This window comes from Dasypus novemcinctus, chromosome 4 (assembly GCF_030445035.2).
Source record: "Dasypus novemcinctus isolate mDasNov1 chromosome 4, mDasNov1.1.hap2, whole genome shotgun sequence".
NCBI lineage: Eukaryota > Metazoa > Chordata > Mammalia > Cingulata > Dasypodidae > Dasypus > Dasypus novemcinctus.
This window is the reverse complement of record NC_080676.1, coordinates 109,863,279-109,887,488: the sequence shown is the minus strand read 5'-3', so window position 1 is coordinate 109,887,488 and position 24,210 is coordinate 109,863,279. Positions and strand designations below refer to the sequence as shown.

Genomic DNA, 24,210 nt, shown 5'->3' with positions numbered 1-24,210 from the left:
TCCTCTCAAGCTTCCAGTAATTCCTATTATTTGCACATAGGTAATAGCAACATTTTAATTAAATACATGCTAATTATACCAACATGATATATGTCTACTACAGAGGCAAGAGTAATAGGAAATATTATAAAATGCAATCAATCACCATCATAAATAATTCAAATAATAAAGTTCCAAGCAAAGGAACCAATAACCCATATTCTAGTCCAACAAAAATATTTTTGATAAATGACCACAAAACTGGAAAATGTATAAATGCAGCAAGATAAGTAAATATTAATTATACCTTTGGTTTTCTATTTGGAAAAATATATTTACTACCTTTAGCTCTTATCACTTTTACTCATTTTTGTTCCCTTTGGAGCATTAACAAAGAGGATATTTTAAAATTCCCCTTTCCTTTGTACTCATAAACTATTTTTCCATTGCCCTTAGATATTTTTAGCCGGAGAATGTATTATTTAGAGTGTCCTTGTATCTTTATAAAATGTAAGTGATGGACCAGTGAAGAAATGTTTGAGTTTTATTTTTCCTCCAGAGAGGGCTTGGGAAATGGCTCTGAGTTTTAAAAACATTAGTTTCTTAAAGAAAAATGGTTTTTAGGAAGTAGATTTGGAATGTGTCTTTTTTGTATTTCTAAAATGTTTAAACTGTTTTAGGGAGGCTGGCATAGTAAGAAATGTCATGGTTCCCAAAATATTTCTAATCTTAGCTTACCTAGATATGTTCTAGCCTTGTCTTGGTGTCTTGCTCCCTGAAGAGACCCATCTGAACGTTTGGAGCTCTCTGGAAAACAGTCCTTTCGATGATGGCCAAATTCCCTATTAAATTTATAGAACCTCCAGATCTAGATATGTTATCAATGATCCTGCAAATTAAGCAGCCTTCAATTTCAGTGACTATAGAAACAGAGTTTTTTGAGCTGAAAAGACCCTTTACAAACACGGAATGTGATTTGCTTTTCTCTATTGATGAGGAGATGATATGGGCTATGGGTGGGAGGCTCTTTGTCTCTTCAGAGGTAAACTTAGCTGTCTTGACTTGTGGGTGTGGAACAGTAAGAGGCTGCAGTCCTGCCCTTGGTGACCATGGCAATGACTCCAGGCCCAGGAAACAGTTTAACAATGCAAGGTTTATAAACTTTAAATATTCAGGGGAAATGCAAACCAAATGTGCTAAAAGCTTATCTAGAATGTATGAAGTCCATGCTAAAAGCTTATCTAAGATGCGGAAGATATATATGTTAATTCAAGCCTATTGAGAACTGAAACAAAAGGACCATTTAACCTTTCCTCTCTGTATAAAAGAAACTCGAAAGTCTTGTTCGGGGCTGGGGTTTGCAACAGGAAGCTCCCGAGTCCGGCCGGCCGTCAATAAACCATTTTTCCTTCTCAAAATCATTTTTGAGTCCTGACCTTTCTATACGCAAATAATTGAACCTCTCTCAAATTCTATGACAGAGACAGGAACTTGCTAGTGATAGCTTGGGACTTCAATGCAGTTCTTAGGACTTGTTGACTATGCTCTTTCCATTTCTTGCAAACTGAAACCTAGATACATAAAAAAAATACTGGTTATCTCCATCTCAAGAATTGTGACTTTCAACTGTTTGGGATAAAGATCTTCCAAATGATAAAAAAATGTCAAAAACCACTTTCTCTAGAAGAGTCCTACACTTCATGTTGATTCCTATATTGTCCATTCATTCAACAATCTACAAGTTTATGGTCCACTAAGACCAGGCACTCCTCATTTTATACAAGTCCTTGACACTCTATTGTGACTTCCAAAAAATGAGGCTTGAGGCCTGTCTTACATGTAGGGTTTTAAGAAAGACTTTATCTTAAAGTTAGGAAGGGAAGCCTAGGTTTCCATGCCCTAATGATTTAGAAATAACAAATTAGTCTCTGAAAAAGTACCTCCTGTCTATATTTCATAATTTCACCACTCTATTGCCATTTTTCTTAAGGTATACTGAATTTCCTTTGAGTTTTGATGTTTTTCATTGAATTATATATTCTGTATATTGAAATATATTGAATAAATAAGTGAGTATTTCGCAGTCTTACACTATAAATATTGACACCCTGCACAGCTCAAACAGTCCTTATTCAATAGTTTAGTTCAGGGATATCTCGGCATCTTCATATCGACTGTCTAATCTTTCTTTGCCTTGTTTAATAAAAGGTACACATTACCTGCTTTGATTTAAAAACCATCAACACAATTGGAAAAATGCATCAGATTCAGAAAGAGCAGAAGAGTCTGCTGCATGCAATAGCTGAACCTCATGCTGTTCTAGGCTGTTAAAAATTGCAGTGTCAATGACAAGGAACCATTAAGATCTATTTACAATAACTAACCAGGTTTTAGATAATAATTTCTGACAGACTATAGTCCCTTATACCCTCGTATAGAAATGATTGTTGCAGTCATTTTCATATTTTTTCACTTCATTTTAATTTTCTTCTTACATTTTTAAAGAAGGGTACCACTTTGTATAAAATTCTTCTCCCAAAGGATGACAGCCTATGATTATCATAAAATCAAACTGTTACAAAATTCTCTCTAGTTAATTATCACCCCCTCATATCCTAAAACAAACCTCAATTAGTCTTTTAGACAAAGCACCCCATATGCTGCTGCCTGCTTGTCATTCCTTAATTAAGGAATCAGAAAATATCCATAAAGTAAACCTTCTCACAAAATGAATGTTTATGAAGATAAAGGTTAATATAGATTTTCTCCAGTTGCCCCTAAAATACAGCTTTAATAGATCTTTGACCATTAGAGCTCCATTCTTTGACTTAAAAGTCATCATGCTAGGTGCTAGGAACATAGAAAGAAAAAAAAAAGTCACCACTTTCATAAAACCAGGCAAAGAAGGAGAGAGAGGCAGCCAGAGGTGAAGAATGAGAGCCAGGAAAAACCTTAAGGAGCTTGTGTGCCATTTCTTGGAAAACCACTGCAGAATTTCAGATATGCAAGTAACATGATCAAAGTTTCACTTAAGTAGAATTTCTTTGGATGCCATGTGGGAATGATCAGAGGAGGGAAAAGGAGACAGGGACACCTGTTAGAAGGCTGTTGCATTAATCAAGGTGAGAAATAATTCATCTGGAGAGGGAATAAAAAAATAGAACACATTACAAAATATATGAATGTGGCAGGATCAGCATAACTTGTTAAATTTTAGCAACCAAAATACTCCCTGATTTCTGACTTGAGTCACTAGGAGAACGACGAAGTACAGCAATCCCAAAGGAGGAGCAGGTTTCGTTTTTCACAAAATAAGTATAAGGCAAGTATATGACAACTTTATGAAGTGTTATGTCTTATAGGCGGTGGTTTTAGAAATCTGGGACTCTGAAGAGAAATCTGAGCTAGAGCTGTCACAGAGAAGTCACAAAAATGCATGTGATGGTTAAAGCATGGAGTGTATGAGATCACACAAAAGAGGAGAAATGAGTCAGGGATGTGATTCAAGACTAAGAACAGATTATCTCTACCACTGTCGTGATTCCAAGGCTACCATGATAACATTAGTCTGTTCTTCAGGGAGTTATTAGCTATGTGATGTTGATCCAATTAATCGTTTGAGCTTCAGTTCCCTCACCTAGAGTACTCTCCATCATAGCCACATCATAAGAAATTTTGAGACCTAAATAAGGTAAGCTATGTTAAAAAGTCCTAGCCCAGAAGTTGGCATGTATTACATGAATCTGAAACCAGAAAGCTCATGGAAAGTTGACTAAGTATCATCCTGTGCCCAAAAGTGCTTCTCCTCCAGTGTCCTCTCCATTTATTAATTGACCAAGCCAAAAACCTAGAAGTCATTCCTGTGTCCTCTCTCTACTGCCACATCCAATTTCACCCAGACCTGTAGAGTTCTTTCAAATCATTTCACTTCTCCTCAAACACCACTGCAATTTCACTAAGTCCACTCTGATCTCTCACTTTCTTGACCTCCTTGCCTCTCTCCAGTGCTCTCTCCACCTTACAGGTAGAGTGGTTTTTCTAAAAGCCAAATCTAAAGTCGTTTTCTTGCTAAAATCCTCTTCCCCTTTGCACAAAGACTAAGCTTTTTGCATGCAAAATCCTTCATGATCTCAAGAAACATGATACTTTATACTTAACCTCCCAGCCTAAACTTTTCCGATTCATTTCTTTCAAGACTCCATTCTAGCCACACGATTCTACTTTCATTCTTTGATCAGGTCACTTCTCTCTTCCACCCACCAATCCTTTAATATTCAGCTCACCTCCTCTGAGAAGCCTTCACAGACTTCCCAAGTTTAGGGTAGATACCTGTTGCATATGCTGCCTAGCAGCCTATACTTCCTTTAGGTGGTACTTACCATATCCATACTCTTTGGACTCCTTCAACAAACTATACATTTCCTAAAAGCAGAGATATATCTTACTTGTTGTTATTCCTTAGACAAATAATGATAAATGGTAAATGATCATTTAAGTGTATGTGCGTGTGTGTGTATGTGTTTGGAATAATAAATGAAAAGGAAATCTAATAGAAAGATGTGATCCAAATTGCCCAAATCTCCTCTGGCTACCTTTGAAGCTAGAATTTTTAGTTGTGTGACCTTGGGTAAGTTAAACCTCTCTCTGATTTAGTACCTCCTCTGAAACAGAGATAATAATAGTACTTATGTTATAGGGTATCATGAGGATTAAGAGTTAATACATGTAAATCACTTAGAACTGGTACTTGGAAACATCCAAGAGCTTTCAATAATTGCTAGCTGTTATTATTATTGTCACTGCTGTTATTGCTGTTAACCCTATTGGCCTTGAAGGTGGGTCCCTTCATGTCTGGCACCTGTCATACACCAGGACTCAGGACAGATTTCACAAGTATCAATTAAAGAATTGAGAAACCATGAAAGCCAGAGGTCAGTAAGGAAAAATTCACGAGTTCCCTGTTCCTTCCATTGTCCCCACAGAGAGGCATTCAGGGGAACAGACACGCTGCCAGGTGCATTAGGGCTAAAGGTTCCATGCGAGGACCCCATGACCCTCTCGTCATTCTCTTCTCTTTAAAAAGTCAAGCACAAGAGTTATCAGGGGCTAGACAGGCTGCTTGGCACCAAGCAGTCTGGATGTGGGTGTAACTATTTACAGGAGTTGTGTGGAAAGCCAACTCCCCAGCAGCTAAAGACCTTAGGGCTGATGGGAAGTAGTAACTTCCCTAGACAGGAGGAAGAAGTCACCAGCCTAATGGGAAGCTGAGTTTGGGTGAAGTCCCCATCTCTAAGAGAAACCATGAACCCCAATCTCACCTGACTTATTGCCCAAAAAAATTGGAATAAGGTCATGGAATCATTTTTGGACAATAATACTTGATGCAACAAATTATTTATTAAAGTTTCCTTTAGATGTGCCTTCAAATGCTGTCAGTATTTGTACTTTGAGTTCATTTTGGGTAGTGTGAGACTCTGTTTTCTAAGAAACTGCCCCTCTATCAAGACAAATACAAATTCCTTCTGATAGCATTTGTTGTTTCAATAACATTTATTAATGTGTCACACATCACACTAAAAGATGAGGTTGCAAAAACTAGAGGCACAGGTCCTTCCTTCAAGTATATAAAACCTTAAAGGAAAAGCAGATGAAAATATTACAATATGGGAAGTAGATTTGGCTCAACGGATAGAGCATCTGCCTACCACATGGGAGGTCCAGGGTTCAAACCCAGGGTCTCCTGACCCGTGTGATGACCTGGTCCACATATAGTGCTGATGCGTGCAAGGAGTGCCGTGCCATGCAGGGGTGTCCCCCACATAGGGGAGCCCCACACGCAAGAAGTGCACCCCGTAAGGAGAGTCGCCCAGCGCGAAAAAAGTGCAGCCTGCCCAGGGTGGCGCCGCACACATGGAGAGCTGGTACAGCAACATGACACAACAAAAAGAGACAAAGATTCCCTGTGCCACTGACAAGAATACAAGTGGACACAGAAGAACACACAGCGAATGGACACGGAGAACAGACAATTGGGGGAGAAGTGGGGGACGGGAGAAAAATAAATAAAAAATAAATCTTTAAAAATATGTATATATTACAATATAATGTAATAGATACAAAAATAGATATGTTTACAAGACTCAGAAGCATTTCAGAAATAACTGTGTTAAACCAGAGATTACATTTTGCAAACCAGGAAGTAAATATGTTTTTTAATTACCGAGAATATTAAACTTAGGATCCAAATAAAAAATTGAGGTCCAATTAGCAGATACTATGACAAAGGTTAGCATGGTGATCACTTCTAAAATGGTGTTGGTGGCGATATATAATTGAAGATAAAAATGTTATGGCATGTGAACTAAAAAGTGTTTTTAGTTGAGAATGGCCAAAAGAAAAGTTTAGAAGCTAAAAGGAACAAAGCTCAAATTCCAGCTCTGGTACCTACTAGCTTTGTGAGTTTAGGCAAGTTTCTTAACCTCTCTGAGTGTTAATTCTCTCACTTAAGAAATGGGGATAATAACTACCACATTGAGTTATTTTAAGCAATAAATGAATAAAAATATGCAAAGCACCTAGCACATGATAGATATAAAGTCAGCTACTTTTTTCTTAGATTATGGCACCACTTGTGATCCATTTTATTTCATGCTTTCATAATTTGATAAGGTGGCAAAATGGCTATAGAGTGCTTCTAGGATGGGATTTTAAATTTGCTCTAGAATGGAATTCTGTCCTATTTTTCTTTGTTATTTTTCAAAACTATTCACAGTATTTTTGATGAATTACCAGCTTTTTATACACATCCTGTTATACTAAAATGTGTAGCAAAATGTCTTAAAATCCATGCCTTGTTGGTAGCAAAAGTAGTCAGAACCAGATGAGAAAAAAAATCCTGTTCAATAATGGAATATAAAATGAATAGACAAATAGAGGTATCCAGACAGGTTAGAGTGTTCTGGTCACAAAGACACTGATAGAATTGTCATAAATCCCCAATTACTAAAGAAGCAAAAGCGTAACAGATAAGAGGTTCCTGAAGACATATTATTACTCCTTTTTAAAACTGCTTCTAGCATAAATTATGGACATTTTAGAGTCATGTTAAATAGTGTCAATTTAGAAAGAAATTAACATGAGAATGTCCATTTTTTTTTCAAAAAAGGAACTATAGAAAATGTGTAGATGTGCTACAATAAGAGGTTCTTCTATCAACTATGTGACACATCTTTTATATTTGTCTTTTTGGTGGTGGGGTGGAACAGAGGTCTAATTGTACCATTGTACCTGTCTTTAAATATTATTTTATTCTCCATTTTCCTATCTCAAAAATGGAGACAATAAACCCTTCCCTTTGCGTCTTTCTCCCAGAGATGCTTTAAGAATACAGGTTCAGATGAATTCCTTTGACCATTTCATAGAAAGTAAGCTACATGAATTCAGAGTCAATTTTAAAACACTGTTCAGAAATTCCATATGGGCCATATAATAAACAGATGAATGTCCTGCTTTATCTTGTATGTGATTTCCTAAGAACCAAAAAGTTGGTTATTGTCATCGTGTTGTTTCTCTTAACTTCCATTTCTTATAGAGATTCCTTTCTCTTGAGGTGTACTGCCTCATAAAATCTCATACAAACACTAGCCCCATGTGACTATTTAAATTTAAATTCTCATTAATTAAAATCAAAGAAAATTTAAAGTTCAGTCCCTCAGTCATACTAGCCACATTTCAAGTTTTAATAGCCACATTTGACTAAGGGTTACCGTGTTGATCAGAAAGGACATTTCCATCATCACAGAAAGCTCTATTAGAGAATGCCATCCCCAAAAGATTCTCAGTCTGAAATCTCCCTATTGCTCTGGAGGTTTACGCTGGCTGTTGATAGCTTTCAGGGGTTAAATTACTTTGCAAATTACAGGAAGACTTAATAATCAGGTTAGAGTTAGACTAAAGGAAAGTCAGAAATAAGTGAAGAGGAATTAAATGGGTGATAAAGAAGAAATGATGGTTAGAAAGATAATAAACATTGACAGTAATATAAAAGGATGAAAAAAAAGATTCAGGAAATCAGTGTTTCAGCAGAAGTGCAAATTTTACCTACATTTGTAACAAGTGCTTTGCACATGTGAATGTATCAATCTTTTTTTTTTAAAGATTTATTTTTTTATTTCTCTCCACTTCGCCCTGCCCCTCCCCAGTTGTCTGTTCTCTGTGTCTATATGCTGCATGTTCTTTGTCCGCTTCTGTTGTTGCCAGTGGCACGGGAATCTGTGTTTCTTTTTGTTGCATCATCTTGTTGCGTCAGCTCTCCGTGTCTGCGGCGCCATTCCTGGGCAGGCTGCACTTTCTTTCGCGCTGGGCGGCTCTCCTTACGGGGGTGGTGCACTCCTTGCACGTGGGGCTCCCCTGTGCGGGGACACCCCTGCGTGGCAGGGCACTCCTTGCGCGCATCAGCACTGCACATGGGCCAGCCACACACGGGTCAAGGAGGCGCAGGGTTTGAACCGCGGACCTCCCATGTGGTAGACGAATGCCCTAGCCACTAGGCCAAGTCTACTTTCCAGTGAAGGTATCAATCTTATGCTCACTTTGTGATGTTTTAATTGGGTTTTGGACAATCTAGCTAAATCACACAAAAACTATTTCTTTAATGATGGTGAAACTTAACCTATGTTTTCTATATAGATAGCAAATATATATATATATATTTTAATTTTTATTGTTGTTCTTTGAAGATACATAGATCACAAAAAATGTTACATTAAAAAATATGAGGTTCCCATATACCCCACACCCAACCCACCCCCCACTCCTCCCACATCAACTTCTTTCATCATTGTGGTCCACAGGATAGTGGAATAAAATATGGATTAGAGTGGATTTACTGATATTCTTCTATAGAACTATTGTCACTAGTAATGGAAGAAACTGTAGCATTTATGTGGATAAAGTGGCCATGGTAGTTGCTGAGGGCAGTTAGAAGGAAGAAGAGATGTGATGTAGGGGCATTTTTGTGACTTGGAGTTGTCCTAAATGATATTGCAGGGACAGATGCTGGACATTATGTATCCTGCCATAACCCAGTGAAAGTACTGGAGGAGAGTGTAAACTACAATGTAAACTATAATCCATGCAGTGCAGCAGTGCTCCAAAATGTATTCACCAAATGCTAGCATATATTTTAAAACTTAGGCAAAGTCAGCACATGCAATGGAGCTACTTGCATATCTTGTCACAGTTTTGTATTTACCCTTGCTTGAACCACTTGTATGCCCACAAGGAATTTTCATGCTTAACAATAATGTGGTTTCTATCACATGGGTGAAAAAGAATTATAACATAGCATATGTATTATTTGTACCAAAAAGTAACAGAATATCCTCTACATGTTTGTGTTTAGGTCATTCTGTCCATTGAAGAAGGTTACAGACTTCCAGCTCCCATGGGATGTCCAGCATCTCTACACCAACTGATGCTCCATTGTTGGCAGAAGGAAAGAAATCACAGACCAAAATTTACTGATATTGTCAGCTTCCTAGACAAACTGATCCGCAATCCCAGTGCCCTTCACACCCTGGTGGAGGACATCCTTGTGTAAGATGCAGAATGTCGATTTTTTCCCCTTAACAATCGTAATTTCTTGCAGGAAATAGACAAGAATAACAAAGAGGAGAAAGTTTGCCTTGATAAACATCTAGTTATCAAACTTTTAGAACATTTTGTATGAACATACTTTATCAGCTGAAAAAGTAAATTATTAACATTAAAGAGAAAGTGGATTTATTTTCATAAGAAAGCAGTTTCCTCTTCTATCTCCATGTCTAATCTTTCTGAATTACTTCATTTATACTTTTTTCTGTGTAGGTCTTTGTTATTTATATATCCTTTCTTTATTTACTGATCATTCTTTACCAGTATAAGTAGATTTTTGTGTGCTTGCAGCCCCTTTAATTTTCTTGTCCATTCTATGTCCTATCCCTTGATTTGAAATGGCAAGCAAGACGGGCAATTTGTGAATCAGCCAGGAGCAAGGATGTTTCCTGCTGATATGATCACACCCAGCTGTTGTAACTTTCCATTCCTAAAACCAGAAAAAGACAGATGACAAGACAAGAAAATGAAGGCAGTCATATACGAGTAGAGTTAAGAAGATTTACTCACGTCTCTCTGAAAAGCAATTATAACAAGGGGAGAGTAGAAAAAGAAAAGGCTATCATTTATGTCTGAAAATATTACATTTAAAATATTAAGTTGAAAATATATTTCTTTATTCTGGCCATATTTAGCTAAGAAACAGCCAAAGCATTTCCAACTCATTTTCCTGACTCAGGGGATGGCCAAAAGGATATACTGACATTCAACTTCAGGTCACAGGTCCAAGTCAGTGTAGGATTTTAGTGTCAGTAAGGCTGAAGGCTCTTCAAGGACTACTTCAAACAGGTCTCAGTTCACAGCAGAGCACATAAGAGTTCACCTCTAAATCACTAATTGGCAGCCTCAGTAAAGTGAAGCCAAGCATGAAATAGCTAGAGATTAAACTATTACTCTAGCTCATCTCCCCTAAAGCAGTCTAGCACAGGAAACAGTAAAGAAAAAAAAAAGTAAAGGCACTTTGGATTTTATCATAAATGCAATGGACAGCCATTGAAGGATTGTATGCAAGAGAAGGGTGTGATCACATTTGCATTTCTGAAAGCTCACTTTAGTGCTAATTTAGACTGAGAGTGCAAAATAGGGAACAAAACTGGAAACAGAGGTAGTTAGATGTTTGCTGCAATCCAAATTAGAAAAGGTCAGGGTCTGATTTATGAAATGGGAATAAGCTTGAGGTCAGGAGATAAGAGAATGGATTTATCATTAGGTAAGGAAAATAAATGTGTCTCAGTCGCTGGTTTAATGTGGAGGGAGAAGGAGACAAAAGAATCAAGAATGTTTGTCAATTTCTTTCTCAGACAAGTTGGTTGATGATACTACCATTATTTAAGAGAGTAAGGAAGAGGATCAAGAGTTTAGAATGGGCCCGGCCCAGCGTCCCATCCCATTCAAGATGACTGAGTGAGATACGTTAAGGCTCTATCTCCCAACAATCTCTGAACAACCAGCAAGAACTGACAGAAACATCTTTCTCAAGGCTGCATAAAACAAACGACCGCACTAATGGGGCATGTGCTGAATCAAGAAAAAGACTTCTTAAAAGCAATAGGATCTCAAGGCACCCTGGTCGGCCCCTCCCTCTCTGCTCACCTGCTCAGCATGTAGCTGATCTGCACTCCCAATGCAAATCCCTGGTCCTGGCTCCAGAGGTAGGAGAGTAGCCCTTGTGCATATGCTGGGGGCATATATGTCTGGCCCAATCTGTCTGCTGGTGACCAGAGAGACTCATCGTCCTAGAACTTGTCCTGCATGTAGAAGGCAACTCAGTCAAGTTGTGTTGCCTAGGGCAAAGGATTGCTGACCATAAGAGAAACTGTTCAGTGCTTGGGACCATGAGAAAATTATTTCCTAGGGAAAAGAGGATACTTGTAACCCTATAAACCAGGGAATTCCTTGGGCCAAACATGAATGCCCCTGGCAAGCCCCTTGCTCATAAAAGATCATGGAGACCACTCTTCTCCCGCCTACTTCCCATCTCCCCCTCTTACCCCACATTGACTGGAGTTATACCCATACACCCTTTGTATGGATAAGCCCTGAAGGGGCACTTTCACAGGTCAATCTACCAAGACTAAGAAAGATGTTCTCTTTATTTCCATCTTCTTTCTTTTATTACCTCCTAGCATTCAAGGAGAACTCCATCATAATTCTAGCTGTATGTAAACTTAAGGAACAGATGCCACAGAATTTAAATTTCAGATATAGCATATTAAAATATCAAAAATGTCTAGATTCTAACAATACATGCAAAGAAACAGTAAATGATGGCCCAGCAAAGAAGATCAAAACATTAAAAACCCATCAATGAGGGAAGCAGATGTGGCTCGATCAGTTGGGCTCCCATCTACCATATAGGAGGCCTTTGGTTTGCATCCGAGGGCCTCTTTGTGAAGGCAGGCTCACCCACACGCTGTGGAGTGCCTCCCAGCCTGCAGGCACCATGGAGTGCTGCCCGACCCGCAGGCACCGCGGAGAGCCCACTCAGCAAGGTGATGCAACAGGAAGGGAGACAAGCAACAACACAGAAGAGCTCACAGTGAATGGACACAGAGAACACACAAGCAAAACAAGCCACAATGTGGGGGGAGTAAATAAAAATAATAAATACAAACACAGAAGAACGCACAGCGAATGGACACAGAAAGCAGACAGCATGCAAAAAGCTGCAAGGGGGGATAAAAAAACAAACAAAACAAAGCAAAACCAAAAAAAAAACTATCAATGAGGAAGACTAGACCTGGGACATACCAATCAAAGACTTTTAAAAGATGGTCTTAAATATGCTCAAAGAGCTAAAGGAAAACATGAACAAAGAACTAAAGGATATCAGGAAAATGATAGATTAATACAAACAGAATAGCAATAGATAGATGGAAATTATAAGAAGGAACCAAACAGTTGAAACTACAGTAACAGAAATTTAAAATTCCCTAGAAGGATGCAATAGCAGATTGGAGTTGGCAGAACAAAGAATCAGCGAACTTGAAGATAAGACTATTTAAATCATGCAGTCTGTGGAGCAGAAAAAATAAAGAATGAAGAAAAGTGGAAAAAGCTTGAGGAACCTGTGGAATACCATCAAGCATACTGATATATGCATTGTGAGATTCCCAGGAGAAAGTAGCAGAGAGAAAATTCAAGGAAATAATAGCTGAAAACTCTCCAAATTTAACAAAGACATTAATACACACATTCAAGACCCTCACCAAACTCCAAGACCCCAAACAGAATAAACCTAAATAGACCCATGCAGTGACATATTATAATCAGACAGTCAAATGCCAAAGGCAAAACAGAATTCTGAAAGACACGAGAGGAGAGCAGCATGTCACATACCAGAGAGCCTCAATAAGATTAAATGCTGATTTCTCATCAGAAACCATGGAGGCAAGAATGCAGTGGGATGACATATTTAAAGTATTAAAAGTGAAGAATTACTATCCAAGAATTCCATATCCAGCAAAACTGTCTTTCAAAAATGAGGAAGAGGGAAACGGACTTGGCCCAGTAGTTAGGGCGTCCATCTACCACATGGGAGGTCCACGGTACAAACCCCGGGCCTCCTTGACCCGTGTGGAACTGGCTCATGCGCAGTGCTGATGCGCGCAAGGAGTGCCCTGCCACTCACGGGTGTCCCCGGGCAGGGGAGCCCCACGCACAAGGAGTGCGTCCAATAAGAAGAGCCGCCAAGCGTGAAAGAAAGTGCAGCCTGCCCAGGAATGGCGCCGCCCACACTTCCCATTCCGCTGACGACAACAGAAGCGGACAAAGAAACAAGACGCAGCAAATAGACACAGAGAACAGACAACCGGGGGAGGGGGGGTTGAATTAAATAAATAAATAAATCTTTAAAAAAAAAAAATGAGGAAGAGATTAAGATATTCCCAGATAAACAAAAGCTGAGCGAGTTCATCACCACTAGACCAACTGCAAGAGATGCTAAAGAATTTTCTGCAGATCGAACGGATAGGACAAGAGACAATAGATCAAAGCCCATGAAGAAGTTAAGATCTCTGGGGAGAGTAATAACATGGGTAAATGTAAATGCCAATACTATTGTATTTTTGGTTTGTAACTCCACTTTTTACTTCCTACAGTATCTAAAAGGCAAATGCATAAAATGTTATGCTGAATCAGTGGTTTTGATCTCATAATGTAAAAATATGTAATTTTTGACAAGAACTACATAAAGGTGGAGAGGTGGAGGGGTATAGAAACATAATTTGTGTAAACTACTGAAACAAGTTGGTATCAAAGCAAATAAGATTGTTATAGATTTAGGATGCTAAATTTAAACCTCAAGGTAACTACAAAGAAAATACTGGAGAATATGCAAATCATAGAAAGAGAAATTAGAGTACAAGTTGCCAGGGGTAGGGGGCAGGGAGAATGACGTTTTAATGCATAATGAGTACAAGGTTTCTGTTTGAGGAGATGGGAAAGGTTTAGTAATGGAAGGTGGTGAGGGTACTGCACTATAGTGAATGTGATTAACCCACTGAATCGCATGCATGGGAGTGGTTGAAATGGGGACGTTCATATTATATATATGTTCCCAAAATTTTAAGAAAAAAGAACAACTAAAAAGACAATGACAATTAAATGCAATACATTATTCTGGATGGGATATAGAAAGGGAGGAAAAAAGGCTCAAAGGGACATTATTAGGAAAAATGAAATTATTGAAACAGAATATAAGGGGAGTAGATGGCTGGATAGATAGATAGATAGATAGATAGATAGATAGATAGATAGATAGATAGATAGATAGATAGATAGATAGATAGATAGATAGATAGATGGATGGGCAGATAGAATGATACAGCAAATGTAAATTTTAAATCAGTGGATCTGGTATCTGAGGTAGTTGGGGGTATGTTATAATTCTCTGCATGGAGGTTGTATTGTTTTTGTAACAGTCCTGTAAGTTTGCACTGAACACATTTCAAAATGAGTTTTAAAATATTTTGGAATGGAAATCACACCATTTTGAACATGCAGAACATCTGAGCTGGAGATGCCTCTGGAACATCTAAGCGGAGATGTCTGGTGGGCAGTTATGTCTATAGATTCAACTTAATGTGAACAGATCTGGACTAGAGATGTAGATTTGGAGAACATCAGCATATAGATTATAGTTGAAACTTTAAGAGTAGCTAAAATCAACCATGCAGACTATAAAGAATGCATATAAACAGAGGGAAAGCATTCAACCCTCTGAAATACCAGGATTTAAGAAGTGAACTAAAGAAGAGTACCCGAAGAAGACTGAGAAAGAAGAGTCATAGATAATGAGGAAAATGGCAACAGAGTGGTATCACAGAAACCAAAAGAGAAGAGAGTTTCAAGGAGTACAACATCCAAGGCTTCAGAAAGTTCCAGTATGACAAAAACTGAAATATGTCCATTGGTTTTAGCAACAAGATGTTCGTGAGCAGTCCTTGAGGGAGCATTTTCAATAAAATTATTAGGTAAGACAGATTGCAGTAGAGGAAACATGAATCTGAGATCAGAGAAAAAAGCAATGTACAGTACTAATTTATTTTTTTTTTTTAAGAAACCTGCCTCTAAAAGAAAAGAGAACTAGTCAGAGGAAATGTTTCTTGGTGGGTTTTTTTTGTTTGTTTGCTTTTTGTATATGTGATAGAGACTTGGGAATATTTTAATGTTGAGGAAAAAGAGCTAAAGAGCTAGTAGCAAGGGTTCATGAAATGAACATTGGCATCTATAAAATGCAATCATTTAATCTGGCCTCTTGTGATTTACAGTTAACAGACCTTATAGCCAGTACCCACCAACATTGTCCTTTAACTATTTTAAGGCTATAGAATCAAGCTTGTAAGAAGAGCCCAGTGTGGAACTCTAATAGGAAACTTTTAAAAGGAAAGCAGATAAAATGTAATTTCATTGAAGGATATGAATATTCATTGTATTTGGAAAATCCTGGTGAAGAATTGAAGATGAGAAAACTTCAAAAGTAAAAAAGATCCAGAGATCAAGTTAAGATGAGGGGACATGTCTGAAGACCAGATGTTGATGATTTAGTGGGATGTGCAGTAATCCAGTGGAACAGGCAGTGAGCGGCAAGCTCTGTGATAGCAATGCTACGTACAGGCCAGGAGTTGGGTACTTCATATAAAGGTAGCAACTTGGTTTAATTCTAATATCTAGGAGACCCAATGCAAGTTTTTCTGACTGATTTGCTATCCTTGTTTCTAACAAAGATATATGTGCTACTGATTTTGCCTTTATTATACTTTTGTTTTTGAGGAAAAAGGAACCAGAGTTCTAAAAGGTATCAAGCCTGAACTCTTATTTTCATTGTGACCTGAGTAGGTTCCCCTTGTCCACTGTCATCCCCAATGCCACCCCCCACTCTGTCCTTGATCCCAGAGAACTGAGAACATTTAGAGTGGGAGGAAGAGAAATGGTAAATTAAAGGATAGCCATAGTAGCTAAATATTGCCAAATTCATGTTATGTTTATAAAACTGTGACTCTGTTCTTCCAGCTCTGAAATCCCAGAGCCCAGTTGTCTGTCCTAGAATGATGGTGGGTTAAGAAAAACAAGACATGGTGTAGAATTTCAATCTTTCTTTCCTTGTGTCTCTTAAACAGGCAAAAGAGCCTGTTTAACCCACAGCTACTCTTATTAAAATCTCTAGCCCTCTCCTTCTCTCTAGTATCCCCAAACACCCAGGTTTCTCTTATACCCCTATACTGACACAACTCTCTCATCCACTGATTCCCCATGGTCTTTATTCTACTTTAATTGCTTTTTTCTTAAGAATTCACCTGAGATTTATATCCTTTCTCTGAACAGTGTGGAGAAAGGGGAAGAAGTTAAGGTGATGAGGGAGATGAGGAAGGCTGTGAAACCCACAGCTTAATAATTTTATACTAGTATATTGGACATTTAATAAAATTTATATCTGCAGTCTTTCTTTGCAAAAGACAGAGAACCTTATAGAAAAAAATGTTAGGTCAAAATTTGGTCAGAAAAGGCTTTCATTATTTGGAGAAGCAGTTCTCTTCTGCTGCTGCTAACATTCTTTTGCGTGACACACCTCCATGGGAGTATTCAGAGTTCTGCACTTTCGTCTCCTATTCAACAAAATATATAAATATGTAAGTGAAAGTGGCAATATTATAGTATAACCTTAAATCCACTTAATTGTAAAAATAACTTGTGAAAGTTCTTATTAATATAAGCAGTCATCCTTTCATAAATGTGAATTTCAAACTTTGCTCTTTTGTTCATTATACAATGATGGCTTATAACTGTTTTTCAAATAATTGTTTGAAGCTGTCACTTGATGCACTGCCCTTGGGAGAAAGACCTGAGTTGAGACCAGGGCTGTGTGGAGAACAGCGTCCAGAGCAGTGTCTGTTGATGTGCTTTGAATCGCCTCTGGCTCCCTCAGGACCAATCTTACAGTCCAGCAGACTCCCATAGAGTCCAGGGCTACATCTAGGGTCCTGTGGTTTAATAGCACAAATTAGTTTGATGAACTTATGGATGTCTCTTCACCCATCCCTGGCTTCCCCATCTCCACCTGTACTGTCCTACACATTCCTTCTCCGACCTCCTTAATCCCACTTCTGCTTCCCTGACACCACAGCCTACAGGCACACTAGTTTGCAGTCAGCTGGTGAATAACAGTGCTGCAGCATAGGGGGAAAGCCTTATGGCTTTCCTTCATCCCCTGCTCTATGTCATCTCCTGTATATCAGTGGATAGTATTCCATATATTAGGGGCTGCTTGACTATCTGCTCAAATGTGTCATCCATGGATGGACAACAAATGCCCAGATGGGCAGTGCCAGTCCATGATAGCTGCCTGTCTCAGAAATCATGCTCTGCCCTGACTAAGGCACTTAATGAGCATTCTTAACTACTCACAGAGCTAGGATTAAGGATCGTATGATATTTTAGCTCCTAGAGAACTGGAACCACCGCCTCTATTTCTTAATACATAAAAGTCTATTGTTGAACTTTCAAGCCTTTGACTTCCAATGATTTGTGAACCATGAAGGCAGGTGAAATTTCCTACAAGTACCATAATTAAGAATCTCTATTTTAGAGAACTGAGAGTAAATGTTATAAGACTGAATGGTAACATCTCACCCACCCAGTTAATAAAGCACCTATAAGTCTATTTTCTGAAGACAATCACTTTTGATAGTTTGATATAAAATTATCCATTTTTTTCCTAAAAGAACTGGCTCAAAGATGCCTAGAATGTATATATTAATTTAATCAGCACTCAATTATTTATCAAGTCATGAACAATTTGTGTTGTTTAGATTTTTGCTACTCAATTTTAATGATGTGTTTCATGACTAAGAAATAACTGGCTGGCCAATATCAGTGCCCTAATTAAGTGGTAAGCAAAATGTTGTGGAAGGCATAATATTGACCAGAAAGTCTACCCGATAGGAAATCTGAATTCAATTCACATGATCTGCTGATAAAAGATAGTAATAAAACTAATGTTAATAAAAACATACTAATATGGATACAAATTCTAGTACATATTATTAATAATATTACTTCCATTTTGTTGAGAGCCTGCTACATGCCAGTCATTGTACTAGGAACTTTATTGATCATGTCATTTAAACCTTATTATTATTATCCCCATCCTTACATAAGAAAATGAAGACTCAAAGAGGCTAATTTATGAAAGTTACTATAGCAAGTAATTAGTAGATCAGGAATTTAAGCAAGATCACACCAATTCCAAAGCCTTTATTCTTTCCATTGCACAGAATAGAATCACAAAATGGCAAAGTGTTTCCTATAGCACTGTTTCAGAAATATAATTATAGGAAAAGAGGATATGTTTTCACATTTCCAGATAAATAGAGGTTGTCTAAGATAATCAGACTTCATAAATGGAGTATATTAAAATCCTAAAGAAAATGTTTAGTGGGGTACAGATTGTTACTTTATGCTCTACTAGGCACATATTAATACAAGTATTTAGAATGTATACTCACAGTCACTGGAATAAGTAGCAAACACATAACTCACGTAATCCGCCCAACATCTTTCTATAACACCCAACCATTTGAAGAACATTACTTGAAAAAATAAAGTAGTAACTACAACAAAATAGAAAAATAAAGAAAATATGGCAGTAACATGGTTCCAGAATGACATCCTCAGGCATTTCTGCAGATTGAATTTTTCCAGTGTTGGCAAAAAAATGCTTTATTTCCTTGCTATGGCAGATATAACTAATCTTGACAATACTCTTTCCCAGTGAGCCTAGATGTTGCCTTGGTGTCCTTTTCAAAACTGTACTTTGACAACCACGCCAATGAATTGTAGTTAACATGTAATATAAAATCTACTTTCTGTCCCTGGACTATTCCTCACAGAATTTCATTTCCTTGAGATTCAGTGATGACTGTAGTGGCCATGCTCTGGGTATTATAATCGGAATTAGAGGAGAATTGTTAAAAGTATTATTTCTGTTCTGTATCTGTCCCTCCTAATGTTTAAACACATCCAAATTTTTAAATTTACTTTGAATTTCATTCCTTTATACCTTCTACCAGTTATCTGCCTTTATAAATAAATATATATATAATTTTTAAAAACATGAAGACTTGCTGAGAATAAAAGGCTAACAACAACATCAAAAATCCATGTTCCCAATTTTGGAGAGCTAACCAGAAATGCCTGGGGATTAATGTTAAACATAGGAATAAAATTCCCAAAATTCTGAATATCAAATCCCTTTTTTTTGTTTAATTATATGAGAGTCCTAAAATGTAGGAATTTATAACTCCATTATAATTATAATAGATACCCACAACTATGAAATATCCATATGATATAGGGCATGGTTCTACGCATTCTAGTTTTTTAGCATTTTGAGTAAAATTCCTCTTTAAATTTTTCAAATATCAAGAGACTAAGGTTCATTCATTAATTTAACTTGTTTTTAAGTTGAATATTAGGCTTAATTATAGAGAGGGCCATTTTTTTTCTGATTAAATAATTCCTCCTTTTGAGGTTAGGTAGGTAGTGTATATATCAGGAGATTATTTTATGGATTAATTCAGTAGTGTGAAATGTGGTCATTAAATGAGAAGCTCATGTAAAAGCAGTGATTTTTGAGTAGGGTGAAGGCTGCTGTTGTGGTTCTAGTTCTGGTTACAATTGCATATGAACCCTTAACCCTGAGATATTATGACTTCACTCTAACCATAACTGCTTCATTCTCCCTCCGAAACCTGTAAAGTGAGAGAAAAACTAACATTTTCACATTACAAGGAATAAATTAAATAAACAACATATTCATTAATAGGTTGCCCATTACATTGAGTCACCTCTTCAGATTTTTTAATGGAATTAAATGAAAATAGATCATTCATTGTGAATCAGTCATCATGTCATAGATCAAACTTTCCTATAGAGAATTTAATATTCAAGTCTAAATCATCATTTATTTAATGCATTTCTGTAATGCACTCAGAATTTTACTAAAGCTCACAGAAAATAGAAAGATTTAAGAGATATGGTTCTTGCCATCAGGAAGTTTTAACTTGCTCTTTTAAAAAATCTCCCACCTTATGGATTTTTCCTAAGGAAGTAATTTAACTGAAGCAAAAAGATACATATTCTAATATTGCATAATCATCTATAATAAAAGATAGTGGTTTGCAATCTAAGAGTCTATTAAGCATCCACGCTCCACACAAGAAAATGTTATGCATTCATTTGAATAGTTGTGGAAACTGTTGAAACATGGAAAATATTCATAAATATGTGAAATATGGTGCAACATAAAATAGAATGGATCCCATCTTTACAGCTATGCTAACTTATATAAATGTAAAAATAAGGGAAAAATAAGTTATGTTAGAATAGAAAAGGAAGAAAAGCCTTTAAGCATGGGACGACTTCATATTAAAACAGAATCTTACTTACAATAGTGTTTCTCAAAGTATAACCTTTCTTCAATGATTTTAACAGATATACTACAATTATAGTTAAATGATTATAATGCTTGGAAAAATTCTGAGGATAAAAACCTTCTTGGTTTTTAGTGGTAGTGTTATACCTATTGATAACATACTTAAGAATGTTCTAAATTGGAAGACCAGTATTAATGTGAGCACAAAGGGCTCATTAGGAGAAAAACTATTTTCTCTATCAGTGTTATATGTTTATTTTTGCATATTTAGATATGCAACTGTAGCATTTCCTATTATACTCCAACCCTTTCCTTTATCTAAATTGATCATTATCCATACCTAGAATTTTCCAAATTCTACCCTTTCCTCATTTTTCTGTGGAAAACAGTAGATTTTTTATAGTATATTATACAATATGTACTTTTTAAAATGTAAGCTGCAGGTTTTTCTCTAAACACATTTCTCGGATGGGCAGCGGTCACAAAAGAGCAGAAATTTCCATGTGCTCAGCAAATAGCAGAACGAATTTATCATTGTACATGTTTGATAAGAAAGGGCATTTATTGTATATTAGGTAATATTCCAGAGAATTCTTGTGAGGGTGATGGAACCAAGCCCTCACAGCCAGAAAATAGCAGCATTTTTCAACTTCTTTATAAGATGAGGTGAAAGAAAAGTATTGCACAATGACTGTGAACAGTGAGGAGACCCTGACCCTACTAAATCAACTGCCAGTGCAGTCATATAAAGGCCAAAGGGTAACTAGGTTACTAAAGATGTATGGAAAGAAAGGAAATTACAGTATTGAAACATTCTGCAAGCAAGTAGTAGGTGCTTTTCAACAGGGAAATAGGCCATTTAGGTCGTTTAGTGTATAGGATGTCCTTCTAATACCTTTTTATACTAAGGACATAAAATTAGCAAATTACATTTCCACTCACCAACTATATGATATTGTGAAAGTGCAAGAGTTATTCCAGCGTTATCTCAGGAGAGAGAAGTGTAAGTCATCTGACGGTATCTGTACATCAAAAATGGCATAGGACTTTGAAGGGGAAGTCACTAAAATACATCCTTTTAATTTTGTTCAGTTTCTGCAAAGTTCTTTGACAAGTAATGGAAAGACATGAGAGCCACACCAGTTTGATATGCGACATTCTCTCAATTTTCTAACATGACATTTTATTTATTAGCATAAATAAACAATAATGGAAACCTACCATTTTTTATATTTAAACTTAGCCAGTGAAGTACAGCAGTATTTCCCAATGCATGTTCCATGGAAAGTGATCAGATAATTTAGGAATGTAATACAATCACTTCTCAGCCTTTTAGCTCAGCTCAAGTGTGGAAAGTACTACAGAAGCTATTCTGAATCCTCTTAGATATTCACAATGAACAGTAGAGTAGTGAAGACTTTGAGAAATGCTGCAATTAAATAACCTGTTTAACTGTTTACCAGGGAGTTCTTTACGATTTTGTATTTTATATACATCTTTTTATTTATTTGATAATACTTGTTAATATAAATACCTCCAGGAAATAATGAGAAAATATGACAGCAATTCAACTGTTTATTGGTAGATGCTTATTAACTACTGGGCATGACTAATATTTGTTTCAGGTTAAATCAGGAATCAGTCTGATATTAATTAGGATGAAACAGCCCATAATCAAAGAGCACTGTAATTTGTAGTTTAGAAGAAAAGAATGTGGCTTAACAGTCTCCAAAATAAGAAAGTGATAGTAGAATTGAATAATGGTAAAAGGAACACAAGTCACTGTTCAGGGTAACCATTCTCTACAGAGTCACAAGATTCATTCATTTAATTTAAGCAAATTCCCATTTTATATAAAGAGAAAAATCCCCTGAATTTTCTCCTGTCATCCCTCCTCACCCCACCTCCATGTTCAACTAGACCTCAGCTTAAAAATAAGGTGGTCAACTCTTCAATCAAAGAAGAAATTAATCTATGTATTTAGTTGGGGCTCTGTACTGTCCTGTTCCAAGGGGCACCTTTTAGAGTCTTCTGAAGTTATACAATGTACAACTTGTGTGACCTTGTACAACAGGTCCAGATTTTGTGCTCCCAAAGACCCAGGTCTAGAGACATAAGGGTAATTTAAAGGATTTTTAAAAGGATATCATTAATTCTTAGGAATTTTCTATTTTCATTTTATACCTTGATCTGTGATCCTAACCCCAACTCCCATATATTTTTAGCAGAACAATATCAGGGTTATATAGCATGTATATACTTTTCTTCTTTGCAGTGGAGAAATTTTATTTCCTGTGGTTTAATCATATTTGTTCCTATATAAAGAAATGTTTCAAAGCTAAAATATTTCAAATATGAATGATCAAAACATTACATGAAATATTCCTTTACCAAACGTGCACATTAAACAACATGGCTTTACTTAAGTCTCTATGGATTATTTCATTCTTTAATTCATAAAAAATGAAACGCAAAGGAAATCAAAGTAGGATTAACCTTCAATATTCTAATAAATATAATACAGTGATTTGTTCATTTGTTATTAATGGGAACAGTTCTGCTAGATAAAATGCTTTGCTAATGCTATGCCATATATATATGTATATAGATTGATATGATGACTTAACTCAAGCATAAGAAAGCAATACACAGACATATATTTATTTATTTTATTAAACTTCTGTTAATAATTGGGAGAATATGAAATAAGCAAAGAATTGTCTAAAACAAGGGGCCCAACTGCAGCATCATAATCCTTTACTATATACATACATATAGATATAAGCTGACCAAACCAGGGGACACACCAACCTACCCGGCCCACCTCCACCAGAGTCCTGATTGAATATATATATAAAATTAGTGAAACTTTGTTAAAAGAAAGAACACAAAGTAAGTGAAGGATGGTTTATAAACAGGGATCCGACTGCTATATCCCAATCCCTCACCATATTCATACACAAATTCACAAGCTCACCAAACCAAGGGACACATCAACTGACCTGGCCCACCTCTGGAGTCCTGATTAGATGCAATATAGATATATATGTGTATATCTAGTTTAATAAGTCTATATTGACAATTAGAGTAAGAAACAAGAATAACATAATTAGTCAAAAGATTAAATCAATATTGATCAGTGTCACAAAATGACAGAAAAATAGAACAGTCTTACATACAAACTCATCAACATCTAGCTTGTGGCTGGGAAGCCCCAAATCAACAGCTGATACCAGAGTCTTGACTGAAAACAACACCTGTGCAGAGCACCCTCTCCCAGGGTGGGACTTCAACTGGTCTGACCAGGGACTGTCCCTTTCATTGAGCTCATAATCAATGAGCTCAATACTATAGATGCCAACTTGCAAGTATTTTGTCAATTCCCAAGGAAGTGGCCAGCCTCCTCAGAAAGGAACACAACACTCCCCAAGCAGTATATTCCATGGTTTATGCATCACTACCCAAGAAAGTGGTCAGTTTTCTCAAGAAGGAACACAATACTGCCTGGAGTGCACCCTATCTGTTCTTACTTTTTACAAAACATTCCCCAGTATGCCCACTATTCTAGTTCTCATCACGTCTCCTGAAATATGAAAAGTGCTGACCAATAAAACATTGGTTTGCTGATTAATAAGGTTTCCTGC

The 24,210-nt window shown here is 36.9% G+C and overlaps 1 protein-coding gene across 16 annotated transcripts in view; it reads left to right on the top strand.

Moving 5' to 3' along the window:
- EPHA6 (EPH receptor A6) overlaps nt 1–24,210 on the top strand; it is a 975,172-nt gene that overhangs the window by 943,831 nt on the left and 7,131 nt on the right. For all 16 annotated transcript variants that reach the window (XM_058296026.2, XM_058296023.2, XM_058296024.2 and 13 more), the window contains one exon: nt 9,383–9,576. In XM_058296026.2, coding sequence (XP_058152009.1) covers nt 9,383–9,576 — 194 coding nt within the window. The remainder of the gene's footprint in view (nt 1–9,382; nt 9,577–24,210) is intronic.